Here is a 16,346-nt window from a genome sequence, read left to right on the forward strand (position 1 = left end):
ATGGCTGCTAGTTGTTTACCAGCCTACTGTTTGCCAATAAATTTTAATTAAAAAGTTAGTGAGCAGCTCTTGAGTGGCTCAGTTGGTAAAGGCACTCATGCTGAGTTGTATAGCCCACAATATCTGGGCAGTGTTGTCAGTTGACAAAGAGTGGGAATCAACAGTGGGTTTCATCAGGCAGGGTCTTTTCATTTTATCACTCATTAGTACCCTTTAGCAACTGGTCAGGCAGCTATAGCTGAATGGGCATGCATGGAAGGAGAGAATTCATTATACTTCGGCGCTCCTGTGCAAGTGCAGAGGATATTGTGGTGAGGCTTAATGTATGAATTGGTGATTCTAAAGTTCGGTTCAAAAGGGGGAGAGGAAAGCATGAAAATGTGATAGTAGCTACAGTATTTTGGATGTTGGATTAGTTGTTGGATTAGTTGTTGTCATATATGTTTAAGCAACCTTTTAGCTGGTCACTAATGTCTTGCTAGTAACAGGACAACATCTAACTTGTTTTTTGAACTGTTGGGTATATGAATACCTAGCAACGATGGCATAGTCTGCCTTCAATAGTCCTGCAATTGTTTATCTCACAAAATTGGGACAAGTTTATTTGATATAAACAAATGTTTGTAGTTATGTCATAATGATTGTAAGGCTAGACAAACAGGTCTTATGCTAAGCACTTTGGCGTTGATCTTCAGATGTTTAAATAGTTCAGGATTTAAATAAAATGTGCTTATGTCTCATCTAAAAATAATGATTGGTGAAAATCTGTTTACCCTCCTCAAGCATGCTAGAGCTGTACAAGGAGTTCCAGGAGGAGGCCTACAGTGTAGCGCTCCACCCCACTGGACTTTTCATCCTGGTGGGCTTCTGTGACAAGTTACGTTTAATGAACCTTCTGATCGATGACATCAGGACCTTCAAGGAATTCACTGTGCGCGGGTGTAGGGAGGTATGTCTTTTGTGGAAGATAGGAGGATACAGCAAATCCATCAGGGTCTAATCATTCCCATTGAGAGTGTAATACAAAGAAACTGTAAGCATTACATTTTACACTGAAAAAATCATTTGTCTATCTTCATGTTTAAAGTGAACATTTTCAAAAATATCTGTTTTTTGAATGGTGCTATCACCCTCAGTGTGCTTTCAGTTATGGGGGACACCTGTTTGCTGCTGTCAATGGAAATGTCATTCACATCTACTCCACAACCACATTTGAAAATATTCTGAACCTGAAGGGTCACAACGGAAAGGTGAGACTTTTGTACTTACATAAAATCTGTTCAAGTCATTTGAATGTTACTGAGAACTTGTTTCTGTAGTCTGACCCATAAAATCAGGGGTGTGGGAAGAGGGTTTAAGTTGGGGATGCTGTAGTGGGAGGTGCATTTTTTGCGTGTCCAGCCTTGGGGGGGTTAAGATTAGCATTCGCGATGAATAGGCTATAGGCTACTTCATACACATAAATTAATTTTTATTTAACGAGTTTGAGTGAAAGCTTTTTTGGTGAAAATTCCATTCATAACATCACATTCTAATATAACATAAACTACTATAATATGAATCAAACGTATGCCAGTCTTGCAACTGCCAGACCCTGTTGCACATAGCAGACAAGAATATACAAATAGCCAAGACATAGTTAAGCAGGTCCAAAAGGCTATTGTGCACAGCGGACAAGAACATATCCAAATATGCACAATATTTTAAACGGTCCAAAAGCCCAGTTTGCACAGCACACAACAACGTAGCCAAATACATTTTTGTAGCAAAGGTATCAGTGTGAAATTACTGTTTAATGATAATGTTAACAGTGGCAGCTGGTGAGCTGGAAACAATGGAAGCCCAAACACTACTTCTAAGTCTATCATTACTTTCAACCTGTTCCCCTTTATTCTCCTTGATTAACAATAAAACATAATTCACAGAAATCGACACCAATGTGCTATAGCTTAGCTTAGCTATAGTTTCGCGAGCATAATCATTTATTCTAATTACACAATTGGTGCAGATTATTCTGTGAATTATTTGTTTTATTGTTAATCAAGGAGGATAAAGGGGAACAGGTTGAAAGTAATGATAGATTTAAAGGTAGTGTTTCGGCTTCCCCTGTTTCCAGCTCACCAGCTGCCACTGGAAGTGCTGGTCGGCGTCGGGATGCTTTCCTGGATCCGCTGGTCTTCCGTTGTGCTCTTTTTAGAAGCTGGGGGTTTACCAAAGAAATCCGAAATTCGTTTCTGTGCCATTGTGATAAGTAGCTACCTTGAGTGATGCAACATTACTAGCTACTAGATGACTAGGCTATGTGACGTCCGTTGACCATGATGCTTAGCGTTATTTTAATAATTAATAATTATTCAGTATTGCTAATTATTTCTCAAAAATTCCTCAAGCATTAAATTCTTAGGTGAATAACAACAGGAGAATTACTTAAAATGTTTTAATATGTTTATTTTTTTGCATCTGGAAGAGAATGTTGTGATGTCTGCCTTTTCCAACAGGGGGTGCTGCAGCACCCACAGCACCCCTACTTCCCACAGCCCTGCATAAAATGGTACCAATTTCAGAGAGGAGTTTTCAGTTTTCTTAGCCTTATTGAGTTGGAGTGAACAGTCAAGGGCAAACTGTGACTTATTTTGATGGTAGTTAAATGGACATTATGATCATGCATTAATTCATAACGTAACATAATTCTCCAACACTCCAGTTTAAAAATGTTGGTTAATGTGTTGGAGCATTTGGCCAATGATGTGGTTTTGACATGTTAACAAAGACTATATTATATACAAGTACTATATATGCATTGGTGGAGCTGGACTTTTATTAATTACTGTCAAAGAATATACCCTGTTAAAACAAAGTTGACGTATATAATAAGTAACCAATGTCCAAAATCCATTGTGCCATGAACAATGCTCTGTCCCATGTTGTGGTTTGTTGATTTTGTGGTTCCATTTTGTGGTAATCATTTAATTTTGAAAAGTATTGATTGCGGTCTTCAGGCAGTCAGCCAGCAAAGTGACGACCTTTACCTTCTGTAAATTCTAATGTAGTAGAGAGCTTAAGGTCTCCTGCATGAAACTGTGAGATTCGGTCCCCTGTGGTGTCTCTCAGGTGCGTTCCATCATGTGGAGTGAGGATGACAGGAGGCTGGTGTCATGTGGGATGGATGGTGCTGTATATGAGTGGAACACTCTTACCAGTAAGCGTGAATCAGAGAGTGTCCTCAAGACCTGCATGTACACCAATGTCACCATCTCCCCTGATGCCAAGATCATTTTTGCTGTGGGAACGGACTGTACATTGAAAGAGATTCAAGACTGCCAGGTGTGACTAAGATCCTCTCAGTTCCTTTTTATGTTCTTATGCAGAAAAAAATAATCTGTGAGTATGTTTTAAAGGACTGAGAAACTAGAATTTACCGAACCAGTCTGAAGCAGTTTGAACAAGCAACATTCTCACTTCCAGCCAGGGAGCTGTTTCTTTTTCTATGTTCCTATCTTATTAGCCTATGGCATTTGAATGGGTGAAGTTGTCATTGTGTTTTCCTGTTTGCTCCTGTTAACTCTGTGACAATGGTGGTGTTCTTTGACAGATTGTGAAAGAAGTGCCATCAAATGATGTGACCTACACTGCCGTTGCTTTGTCCCATCTGGGACGAGTGCTCTTCATTGGCACCTCTGCTGGGACTGTCAGAGCCATGAAGTACCCCTTACCCATACAGAATGAGTGGATAGAATACCAAGGCCATGCAGCACCTATCACCAAGGTGTCTGTCTGTTTCATCTCATCTTAGTTCAGCAAAGAGACTCCAGCAACACTGTTTGGATATAAGTTAGAATTTGGAATAGCTGGTGTTATGTTGACCTTGTAGTATATCATTTTGTCCCTATTTTACCTCATTGTAAAGTGTTATAGTCATTTTCATATGGATGTGATGAAATCTGGACATCACTTCTCACAAGGTGATATAAATCTCATCAGTGATTATGGAGGAAGGTGGCTTTGCTTCACAGCATATTAAGCTAATGAATTGAGAAGGCATTCATTGAGCTGTAGCTAAAACATAACTGTGCAAAATCTGTTTAAAGACATATGTTTAACGGAAAGAACAGGCCATTGTAATAGAGAACCAAGCCTGGTCTTTAACACTCTGCAGTGGTCTCTGTTTCCACTATGAAGCTTGATAGACATCTCAGTTCAGCATTAGCTTAACTGCATGCAAAAATACTTCCTAGTGTTAGTTAAGTAATTTTCCCTTTAAGTAAATGTCCTTGCAGCATCCTGAAAGAATTAATTTTGAAGTGAGCATCTATAGTCTATTTTATCAAAAAATGTGAAAATAAATCAGATCAATCAAATACCCTTGAATCTCTTTCTGCTTAGGCTAAAGAGATCATAAATTTCTCCTCATGACTGAAATTTTTGATAACTGCAAGTTGTCTTTTTCAGAGCTTTTATATCTCTTACATTGTGGTGACCAGAACTGGACATAATTCTCTGAATGTTTTCTGACAAAGGCATTGTGTGACATAAAGGTCACCCCTTTGATTTATATGTTTTACTAGATGTCCCAGAATCCCATTTTCCCTATTTACTGTTTTGGCACAATGCCTACAAAGTACACAATATGAGAGGTACAAAATTCACCTCAATTTTAAATTCTTTTTTATTTATTTTGTTCATATTCACATTACCCATGTGCTCAATACCCTATCCTATTACATGTTGTGAGTGAACCCAAAATGTTGTGACCGATTAGTGAGTAGTGTAACAGCATCAGTATAAGAAACTATTCTGTCCCACATTTTGTGTATATATTTTTATATCAGTAATTCTTATAACTGCTGTACATACTATTTTGCACATGTGTGTAATATCCATATCAATCTGAAACTGTGTCTTCAGATGGCTGTGACATTTGATGACCAGTTCCTGCTGACTGTATCAGAGGACAACTGCCTGCTCATCTGGAAAATTATTGACAAGGAGAGGCATGGCATGAAGAGGGACAATGAGATCTGTTACTCTGAGGAAATCCTTGTAACTAAGTCTGACCTGGAGGAGAAGGTAGAGATGCTCACTTAAACCAAAAGCCTTTTAGTCCATTGTAGTTGGAGTTTCTTGATTGAAGATGTGTGTAATTCAATGAGAGCTATCCCAAAGAGCAGTTTTTTCCTTTGAGTTTTTTTTTTCCTTTGTAAATGTTTTCTGAACAACTTCAAACAAATTTTCAAATACCAGTGATGTCATCACATTTTCAGAAAACAACTCTCGCAATATCATATAGATAGACTTTCAAAAGGACATAAAAATGTCATGGAGCAAACCTCATTTCTTATACTTTCTTTAACAATGTCACATCTGCATTCATTATATATTAAGACAGGTTCAACTCCTAATTGAGAATAGCTAGGGCAGGCCCTCTTACCTTAAAGATTGGTACATCCAGTTGAGGCTTCACTGGGGTGACATCTTCGTACACCCAAAAAAGCTGCAGAGGTCTCTGGACATCAGTATAGTCATATCTTATCCCCTGCAATAAGGTGGCCGTTCTAGTATGAAGTCCTCAAAGCTGACCATGCATATGTTGGCTTGGTTATTAATTAAAGGTTTAGGGTAACAATCAGAATTCAGTCTGTTTCATCTGCACAGCAGTTGGAAATTATACTGCAGATGTGTTGAGAGCAATCATTTATGTTGCACTCTCAAGTGTACTGGTTGGAGGCGTAATAGTATTCAGCTGTTATTCAGTGTGTGTTGACACACACATGTTTGTCACATATTCTTGCTGAGTTGTGTAGCACTTCCTGAGTACAATATGATTTCTCAGAGCTAAAGAAATGCCCTTGTGATGTCATGGTTACATTGTGAGTGTGGTTAGCAACAAATGGAGTGCAAATTGAAATTGTTCTCTGAAAAAATGACACCCTTGTGACCTATTTTGATTTGAATGTATAGTAGATAATTAAAATGCCCCATCATTATGTGCAGTCCATTGTTATGACTAAAAAATAATCACTCTTTATTTTGCACTTAGTCATTTGTTGTATTTTTATGCCTCTTAGTATATGTGTGCTTAATAGGACACTTGAAATTGAAGTAATGTATAGAGTGATTCAGACATTCAAAGGTAGGTAGTTGTAGAGCTTTTGAACATATGAACCTCCAGTGTTCAGATCAGACCTAAATTGTTGTGTCGAATGCCTGTAGTTTCTATAGGTACAATAAGTTTTCTGTACTTGTTATTAACTTTTCAGAATCAATTAATGCTGGAACTGAAGACGAGGGTGGATGAGCTCAAGATGGAGAATGAGTACCAACTTCGATTGAGGGACATGAACTACAATGAGAAGCTTAAAGAGCTGACGGAGAAGTTCATTCAGGAGATAGATTCTCTGAAAACAAAGAACCAGGTGAGCTGTAATTACATCATCAGTTGGCTTCAGCAACTCTTTTAGTGGAAACTATGACACGTATACAGTAACACCACAAAACGGCATGACAAAAAAGTAATGTTTTTATTAACTTGATAATTTCACCATTCTTCTGTAGGTTCTTAAAACAGAAAAGGAAAAACTTGAGTTGGACCATAAGGCTTTAATGGATGAAGTGATGGAGAAGCATTCAAAAGAACAGAGGGATTTAGGTGAACACTACAGCTTTCAGTCGTAATGTCATGATTAAACCTTGATAGATGAACCAAAGACATAGCACTTTGACGTTGTCCTTTCTCTCACCCACCCACCTATTCGGGCAGAGTCTACCAATAACCAGAAGCTGATGCTGGAGTATGAGAAATACCTGGAACTACAGATGAAGTCTCAGCACATGCAGGAGGACTATGAACGGCAGCTACACTCTTCAGAGGAAAGTAAGACAGAAGCACTGGAGGAACTCACCCTGCAGTATGAGTCCAAGCTGCAGGAGAAAGTCCGTAAACTGAAGGAGGTGAGCATTGTGGTACATACAGTTCAGCATTCAGGTACGCCAGGACGTTTGAGGGTCATGGGGCTGTTTTGCTGATTTTAATCTGCAGAATCTTCACATAACTGGGAAAAAAAGGAAGGAAAGTAAGACCCTCCATTGTCACTTGTTTCTTACACTGATGCTATTACATTGAAAAAGAAAATTATAGCGCCTTCATGTGTACAAGAAACCTTATAACAAAAACAATTCTGGCCAGGCCAGGTGAACATGTCAACAAGTTTAGTCTGACATGATCCTCTTCTTCTCTTTGTCACTCCTGCATCCTCTCTGTCCCAGTGTGAGGACAAATCCCAACAGCAAAAACGGGAATATGAGGAAATGATAAAGATCATGGAAGAGGATACAGACAGGGAGATCTTGGACATCCGTGTCAAATTTGAGAAGATGTTGACAGAGGAGAAAGAGACCAACGTGCACTTGAAAGACGAGACTGGCATCATGAGGAAAAAGGTAAATGGACCAACCAGTCATATACTGAGTACAAAGTTGTTTCCCCAGAAATGAAGTTTTTTTTGTGGCACTGGGCTTATCCAAGTAATGTCTGTAATGATTATGGTGATAAAGGCTGATGATACTACTGGCTAAGGGTGTGTAGAGGAGGCATAACTCATTTTCTTTCTACTCATTTTTACTAGTCAGATGATACTTGTAATCTTACTTGGAAACACTTGTAAACTGGTAATTTGCAAAACAAACAAAAGTGTTTACTGTATTTGTCATATTTGTTACCAGTAAACAACATTTGTTGAGCATGTTGAGTATGTTTACATATATGCACAGTATATGCTTTGATGCATTAGATGTTGTAGGCAAGCATGAGGCTTTCAAATGAAATGGCAGGTGACTTTGGTCGACTTTTTGACCAAATTATGAATGGCCACATTGCCAAGAGAAGATAAGCTAACTATTTTATGTCCATCTGCAAGTAATTCTTAATATGTGTGTTAAATGGGAGAGGGATTAGAGAATTCTGTAAAAAGTTACATTTGTGAAAATGACAATTAGTGGAAATATCTGGAACACTTATGACCTTGCAAGGTATTTTACACACATCTTGACTCTATGAGCAAGTATGCTAAATCATTTTGGGAAAATGCTGTCACCAGACATGAAGACATCGGAGCATAATGTACAAATGTCAGTGTGAGGCCGAATAACAAGTATAGGGGAACACATTGTACCTGGACACACAGAGGCTCCCAACAGAATGTGGCAATGGTACCAAATACCACTGTAAATTTTCACAGTGGTATTTTCAGGGATATGTCAGTATTTTCTTGAAAGACGGTTCGTGGACAGCCTGTTGCTGATGTGGTTTAAGGTACTGTCCAAATTGCCATGCACAGATGGAGAGGTCTGGAGGTAGACCTATGATGGAATAGGCTGCAACATAACACAGATGTGGACAACAGTTAGTGTTAATGTGTACATAATGCTAATGCCGTATACATGACAACACATGACTAAACGTAGCAAGCAGCAAATGAAGAACACGACAATTCACCCCCTTTGATTTGATAATGGGAATATTATTGTGTCAGAAATGCCCCAGAATTACAGTACAACATGTGCAGGTCATTTTTCTGCCATAGAAATTGTCTTTATCATAGCTTTTTCTTATTGTTTATAAAAATTAGTATCCATAATGATTTATGCTGTAATGCCTCACAGTGCACGTAAACTGTAGATAAGCAGGAGAATAATATTAAAATATCCATATCTGTATGATTTTTTTTTTAACTTTTAAACTCAATGTACCTCTTTTTCTACCAGGGGATTTCCATTTAGTTTTATGTAACCCTACAGGTTATCGACCCACAATGCTTTGGACTGCCACTCATCAGAAACACATCCATAACTTTAAATGAAGAACCAAATGCAATTATGTGGTCATATTTAGCTATTTTTTCTCTGTATTGCTATTTTACATCTTGGCACCTCGTCATGATAGTTTAGCAGCTTACAGAGGGAGATTGACGACAAGAATATGGAGACTGAAAAACTGAAGATGGAGCTTCAGAAACTGCATGGTGTGATCAAGTCCCTGGAAAAGGACATCCTGAGCCTGAAGAAGGAGATCCAGGAGAGGGATGAGACCATCCAGGATAAGGTGGGTCAGTGCTGGACACACAAGGAACCTTCTCTGTAAAGAATGGTTGGATTTTACTTTCCTAAAATGAAAAGGTAACCAACAGATTTTTCATTTTCCATTTTCATGTGATTGTAGCATATTATCTCTTTTGCTGTGGATTGCACTAAAACAGTAACTGAAGTTCCAGTTTGTCTAAATCTATTAATCATAGGCGTCATTTACGCTGGGGATGCTGTGGACATGTCCCCACTACTTTTTGTCATGGCCCATTTCATCTCCACCACTTTAAAAAGGTGTGAACACGTCAAACCTGTCATTGTCCCCAGCACTTTTCAAAACAAATTGATGCCCATGCTATTAATTATATTTTTTGGTTTGTAAAGGTATGAACACAATACAGTTTTCAGTGTTGGAATGGCAAACTGGATGTTGTCTATGGGAAAAGAAAAAACTGTGCTAGACCAGTGTTGCTGTCTCTGTGCCAGCTCAGTGATAGTGATTCTGTTCAGTTGAACAGTCATTGGCGGGATTTCAAGCATGGAGAATTTAGAATTTTAAAAATACAAATGAGGACTGTGTTAGATGGACCCTGTACGATTGTATTTGAAAGCATAGATGACACCCAGACACACACGGATAAACACAGACAAAAACAAACTTATTCACTCAATAATAAAGAGCAGCATTTTATAAGTAACTAGCTAATGGAGGTGTGGATGCTTACAGCTCAATGATATTTGCCATACTGTTTCCTGGTCACTTATGGAGAGAAACGCTATCACTCAACCAATCCTGTCTTTTTGCAGTGGCTTTCACAGCTTGAGTGACAAGTTTGTTTAGCTTTAGGCTAGTATCAGACAATTGACCTGTGTACATCCTCTGATGCTGAATCATGTGTGTCAAATAGCTTGATTGTCTCTGGACTTGTATGGACCTCCTAAATACAATGCTGTATTTTCTTACATAGACAAAAGATTATTCTGGAGTCCAGAAAGATTCTTGGCATGTCTGCCATTACACATCACACTACAGAAGGGTGAAATTATCAGTCAGTAGGCACATCTCAATCTAATGAGTAATTAAGCTGCATCAACAGATCTGTTAGACATGCTTCCAGCCTCCACTTTCCAGTTTACTTTCTGACTTTGACCCCTTATGGTTAAATAGGTACTGTTATAGGCAGTGTTGTGCAAGTTCACACTTCACAAGAGCTAGCTCAAAGTTCAGTTCACACAGATTAAAATGAACAAGTTCATGTTCATAGTTCACAATTTTGAATTTTGAACAAGTTCACAGTCCCAGTTCATTTCCTCCATTTTTAAATGAGCTGCTCCTGGGACTATTTTATGCGTACGTCTGTATATGCAGCAATTGCTATGCGGGATATGGGGAGCTGGTTGCGAGCTGTCGAGCTGTCTATCTGATAAGTTGCACTAATAAAAACATCTCAAGTATGGAATAACGCCGTCCGTGTTTATTCATCAAGCAGTAACTTTAACACACCCAAGGATTCCGAATCTCACGCAAATCTGAACGAGCTCAAGTTCATGTTCTTTAGTTGCAATCAGGTACATTCAAGTTCACCGTTCACTGAAAAAATGAGCATGTTCAATGAACTCTTTTAACGCGTTCATGCACAACACTGGTTATAGGTATTGTCCTGTGTTTGATAAGCACAATGTAGGGTATGGGATAGTGACAGCATACATTTAATTTTTCCCTGCCATCACCTTATAATATTTAACCACAAACAGTAGAAGCTGGGATAGGGTAACCAAAGAACCCAGATTTTTATCAGCTACAGGCATCTATCAGTAGCCTTTATGGAATACCAGGAGATTCTGTTCATTTGGTGTTGTGCTGGAGAATGTTTAGCTCAGACATTTTGGTCCTATACTAGAGTCCAAGAGAAAACAATAAAATATTACCATTTTTGATGCTTATCCACTTAAGTATATACTGAGATCATGTAACCAAGCAAACATGAAATTTTAAGGACAGATAGTACCGATATAGTACAGATATTATCGGAATCGTCATTTTAATGGATGACTAGGAGAGAAAGATTTCCTTAGTGCAGCAAAGCCATTTGTTTTTCTTCATGGAGGTACCTATTACTTATGATCTAATTAATCAAAAATTGTTAGGTATAAGATTTTTTGAGGAGCTGTCAATGACAGGAAACCTCTTCTCTCTGCAGGAAAAGCGCATCTATGACCTGAGGAAGAAGAACACTGAGCTGGAAAAGTTCAAGTTTGTGTTGGACTATAAAATCAAAGAACTGAAAAAGCAGATAGAACCCAGAGAAAACAACATTAAAGAGATGAGGGAGCAGATCCAAAAGGTGAAGACTCATACTCAGAGCCCAATGGTGTTTAAGTCCTAGGGCCACAATGATCAACCATGCATACTAACAAATTCTAGCCAAAAACATGTGTATGATTGTTTTATGCAAGGCATGTTTCTGTAAGAATATTCCTACCTTCATGCATATTTTAAACTGCCTGTAGGACCAATTCCTTGTGGCTGAATGACAGCGGAAAAGAATTATATCAGTTGATATTAGTAAGGACAGAAGGTTGTTTGCTTGACAGTTAATTTATTTAAATTTTATATATACATATATATATATATATATATATATATATATATATATATATATATATATATATATATATATATAATATAAATATATAAATATAATATAGTGTAAGTAATATAATGGACAAAAGCTACTGCACAGCAAATATTAGAAACTAATTAAATATAAATATGTCAAGTGTGTATGCTCAATTGATAGGAGAGTGATAAGTTTCCCATTTGATTGCTAAGGAGTACATTTGTTGTATTCATATTTGTTATTTTATTACACATGAAATCAATAATTTACCCTATTTATTTCAGGTGACAGTATATGAAGAAAAGCACCCAAAGCATGTAATATAGTAAACATCTCATTAATTAAATGAGATGTTATATGCTATTTAAAATGAAATCCATTTTAAATAGCATATAAATCTGTTCTTAGCTGTCAAATGTAAACAGCTTTGTCAAAGTCGATGATATTTTCACCTTTCTGTGGCAACATCTCGGGCAAAAACAGCTTGCCATGTCCCATCAGTGCATTTTAACATAAATTATGTCTCGAGGGGTTGTACCCTTGGGCAAGGTACTTAGCCCCCGATTGCCTCAGTACATATCCAGCTGTATAAATTGATAACATTGTAACTGATGTAAGTCGCTCTGGGTAAGAGCATCTGCTAAATGCCAATAATTTAATGTAATCTCAATAACAACAATAATGTTGATCAGTACTAACTATAATCAGAATAAAATCTTTGATATGTTCCTTTGTAGATGGAAGGTGAACTGGAGCAGTTCCAAAGGCGGAATACCCAGATGGAGCTGAACATTGCAGAGCTCAATCTCAAGCTGAAGGCCACAGATAAGGATAGACGCCGAGAGATGCAGAGGGTAAGTATCTAACTAAGGGCCCGTGTATAGTAATCCCTGTATATTAGCCTACATAGAGGCCAACTGCAAGGGGAGTATCCCAGAATTGTATTGACAGTTTCACTGATAGTCTTACATAGTCTTACATAGCTCTTACTTACCCCTTCTCCCCACTTTGGTGTGCAGGTGCATGATATAGAAGCTCTGGTGCGGAGATTCAAGACAGACCTTCACCGCTGTGTGAGCTTCATTCAGGAGCCTAAAAAGTTGAAAGATAGCATCCGTCAGCTTTACAGCCGCTACATCCAGAAGTCTGATGTGGTGAGAGAATCATGCTGTTGCTATAACAAATTCCAACTTAAGTACTGCAACAAAACAAAGTGTGTGGGGCTTGTTATGGAACCAGGTGGTGTATGGAAAAGAAATCCAGGTAAAAATGAAAAAACTAAACATTTCACCCTTCGTTATTTAGAAAACGTAAAGCACAGGTGCTAGTATAGATTCCAGTTCTTTTTTATCATTGAGTGAAAAGAAGACTGTTCAGCACTTTCTCAGGGAAATGTTCAAGTAACAGGATATCAAACTGTGTTCACACATGAAAATAGACTGTTTATATAAGAATCTGGATCTCAAACAAATACAGTCTAATGCCAGCAAGGTTTTCAGTCCGGCTGTTATATCTTTGTACTGTCGACAAAATTTTCCTCCAGTGCATCAATTTCTTCCAGTGCGGTACCATCACCTGACTCCAGATTAACTTCTGTATGAATGTACAAGAGTAGGTATTTTCAAGGCATGCTGTTGATAGTTTTGTGTTCTTGATGATGCAGATGTGCACGGGGTTCCTGAGCTGCAGGATCTCTCCCAGCCATCTGAATGAAGTATTTGATTTCTGTTTCAGGGCACACTTTCAATAGTTCCTCCCTTTACTGCATCAGGGTCTCAAAACAGGAATTTCTGCACAGGAATTATATTGTGGTTAAGCTGAAATGTTGTTTCATACTCATTACTTTGTCATGATGATGGGAGATAGCTTGTTAAAAATCATCAATAAGAAGCAATTGCATTTAATCCTGAGGAATGCACTAGTCAGTTTTTCAGGAAGCATACATTTGAATGCAAAGACAGGAGGCTGTGTTGTAGTGGGTCAGAATGAGTATGCGTTTTCTTTTGTCTTATACAGGTGGACATTGATGGGGTGGATGCTGACATACAGAAGGAATACAATCGTCAGCGAGAGCACTTGGAGAAGACTGTGGCCTCCCTTAAGAAGAAGCTAGCCAAAGATAGTGAGATTCACCGTGCAGACAAGCTCAGGATAATGAGGGTGAGAGGACTTCCTGTAAAAAATGATATGTGTGATCTGCCCGTTTTCTCCAAATGTCCAGTTGCTGGACAGTGGAGGAATATAACGTATCAGCTGGATAATAATTTCACTGCTGAAGCAAAAATTGACAGATTTATCTATATTTATTTTAAATGTATTTTAATTCATTTAAAATTTACATTGAAGTCTTGTAAATGTGAAATAATGCCTTGTCAAATGTGTGTTTACATTGTGCATTTCGATTGACAAAATGCAGGAAAATACCTTCCTGATCGGTGAGATCAATGAATTAACAAGGGAGCTGAAAGTCCTTCGAAGTCAAGACCATGGATCTGACAACCAGTTGGGATTCAATAGGAAGAAGATGATGCAGAATACCTCAAAACCCAAAGGTGATTCTTCTAGTTTCCTATTATTTTAGTTGGATTTAGTGACATCCTGCTCTTTCAGGAAAGCATCATTCTTGTGAGTTTATGCTCTTCATATTCATACATTCATGGTAAACACACCATCCTACCAAAAGTCAGTTTGTATTCATAACTTCTAAGGTAGTTATGATTCAGCATGTCTTTATTCCAAGGTATTAATTGCAGGTCGGCCTGGCTTTGGCCTTAAAGACTGCTGCAGTGCATCCTGGAAAAATGTCTACCAATTTCTGGTAGAAAATTGGTGATATTGTGTCCCATTCCTCCTTTAAAGCATTAGTAAGCTCCATTATTCACGAAGGCTTAATTAAAGTGTATTGTGCTTTAAATTTTTAATTGTTAATGGTACCCTTGACAGTTCTGAATGTGGTTCTTCTGTGTGCACCAGCACTGACCTCGACAAAGTCTGCTCCCAGCAGTCCGGTGTCCAGGCTCAACTTTGATGGGGAGTCAGAGAGGATTATCCAACTGCAGCGTGTCGAGATTGGCAGGCTTCGCAATGAGATCCTTATCCATGGGGATACACACTTAGTCCAAACCCCCTCCACTGTCAACCTGCCCTCGGTCATCTCCTGAAACCAGTTGTGAGGCAGGACATCCATTCCAAGGACTAAGAGCTATCCGCTGTACAAAGGTTACAGATCAGACTGTCAAACACAAAACAAGTGGAAATTTGTTTTTGTTTTGATAGGCAATATAGAAATTGTATATTAAATAAGACCATTGTTCAAAAATTGCGTTGTGAATGTTAATAGTTACTTCAGTTTTATCTTGGATTTCATGGAGGCTGACGTGGTAAGGCCACAGTGGATGATGAATTTAATGCTTTATAGTCAGCGACTATGCAATATTTACTCACTTAAAATATTTACCCATTTGCTTTTCTTTTTTCCTGTACTTTAATTTTAATTAGCAGGTATGCTAACTTATATACTTGTTTGTGAATTGAAAAATGATACATCCATAGATGTATACTTTATTGTCCCTGTTCTTTTGCAGCTTGGTCACCTAATGTTCAGGTACACGTAATGCCTTGTATTTAGCCACTTTTAGCTTGCTAAAGTTAGACAGCACTGTACTAATCACGCTATAAAGATTTTTTCAGCATTTTTATTATTTGGAAGCCTTGATGGCAGGACTGAGTGTCAGTACTGTGTTGCAGCATTTACCTAGTTAGAGGACATTTTAAATAACAATTAAAGGAAGCCTGTAAGTTATCCGCATTTATGTGCATGTTAGAAAGTTTGTGTATGTCATGACAGTTATGGCACAAAATGATGGTCGGTATTTCACTTAAACAGTGTCTTTAAAAGGTTACACACTTTCTTGATACTGTCCTGGCTGATGTAATTTCTTTTTAACCCTGTCTCTTACCATTGGGCCAAAACTCTTCTCACAAATTCTGTAGTAACCTTGGTAACCTAAATTCCTCAGAACATAAGTTAACTGAACAAGTGCTCATAATTGACAAAAACAGGACCATTGTCATATTATCCTCTTTATATTTGTTAATATGAGAATAAATAAGTTATGAAATATATTTGTTGAAGTCAGTAGGCACATTTCCAATACATTTCAGCTGAGGACAAGCACAGCTAAAGAAATGCAACTTATATTTAATGAAAACAATCTAACCAAAATAAGAACATCACTGGCAGGTTTCTGGGCAGAGGTCACACAAGAACATTGAAATAAGAGCATGAAATCATAACAATGATTGTAATTGTTACTTGCTTAACAGACATTAACACACATTGTTTTACATATTTTCCATTCATTTGGATTGGATGTGATTGAAGCAACTTACACTACTCACAAAAAGTTAGGGATATTTGGCTTTCGGGTGAAATTTCAGGATGAACCTAAAATGCACTATAACCTTTACAGGTGAACTTAATTTGACCTTCTCTTAGCTTTTGAATGCACATGTCCAACTGTTCAATGTTTCAGTACTTTTTGCACAACTTGCTGTTCTCTAACAAGGAGCTGAACGGCAAAATTCACAACAGGTGTTTGATCCATGAATCGACCAATAAATTTCCTGGTTCAATTAGAATTGGTA

At 37.9% G+C, this 16,346-nt stretch overlaps 1 protein-coding gene across 1 annotated transcript in view; it reads left to right on the forward strand.

Annotated features, from left to right (window-relative positions):
• Positions 1-14,860, forward strand: part of cfap57 (cilia and flagella associated protein 57) — a 29,879-nt gene extending 15,019 nt beyond the window's left edge. Inside the window, exons 7-22 of the mRNA XM_036526862.1 lie at positions 784-949; positions 1,137-1,250; positions 3,112-3,324; positions 3,593-3,766; positions 4,906-5,067; positions 6,258-6,413; positions 6,553-6,646; positions 6,758-6,948; positions 7,264-7,437; positions 8,939-9,097; positions 11,280-11,423; positions 12,437-12,553; positions 12,719-12,853; positions 13,716-13,859; positions 14,116-14,251; positions 14,673-14,860. Of these exons, the coding sequence (XP_036382755.1) occupies positions 784-949; positions 1,137-1,250; positions 3,112-3,324; positions 3,593-3,766; positions 4,906-5,067; positions 6,258-6,413; positions 6,553-6,646; positions 6,758-6,948; positions 7,264-7,437; positions 8,939-9,097; positions 11,280-11,423; positions 12,437-12,553; positions 12,719-12,853; positions 13,716-13,859; positions 14,116-14,251; positions 14,673-14,860 (2,467 nt within the window). The remainder of the gene's footprint in view (positions 1-783; positions 950-1,136; positions 1,251-3,111; positions 3,325-3,592; positions 3,767-4,905; positions 5,068-6,257; positions 6,414-6,552; positions 6,647-6,757; positions 6,949-7,263; positions 7,438-8,938; positions 9,098-11,279; positions 11,424-12,436; positions 12,554-12,718; positions 12,854-13,715; positions 13,860-14,115; positions 14,252-14,672) is intronic.
• Positions 14,861-16,346: the final 1,486 nt, after the last annotated feature.

Source organism: Megalops cyprinoides, chromosome 4, assembly GCF_013368585.1.
Source record: "Megalops cyprinoides isolate fMegCyp1 chromosome 4, fMegCyp1.pri, whole genome shotgun sequence".
Classification (NCBI taxonomy): domain Eukaryota; kingdom Metazoa; phylum Chordata; class Actinopteri; order Elopiformes; family Megalopidae; genus Megalops; species Megalops cyprinoides.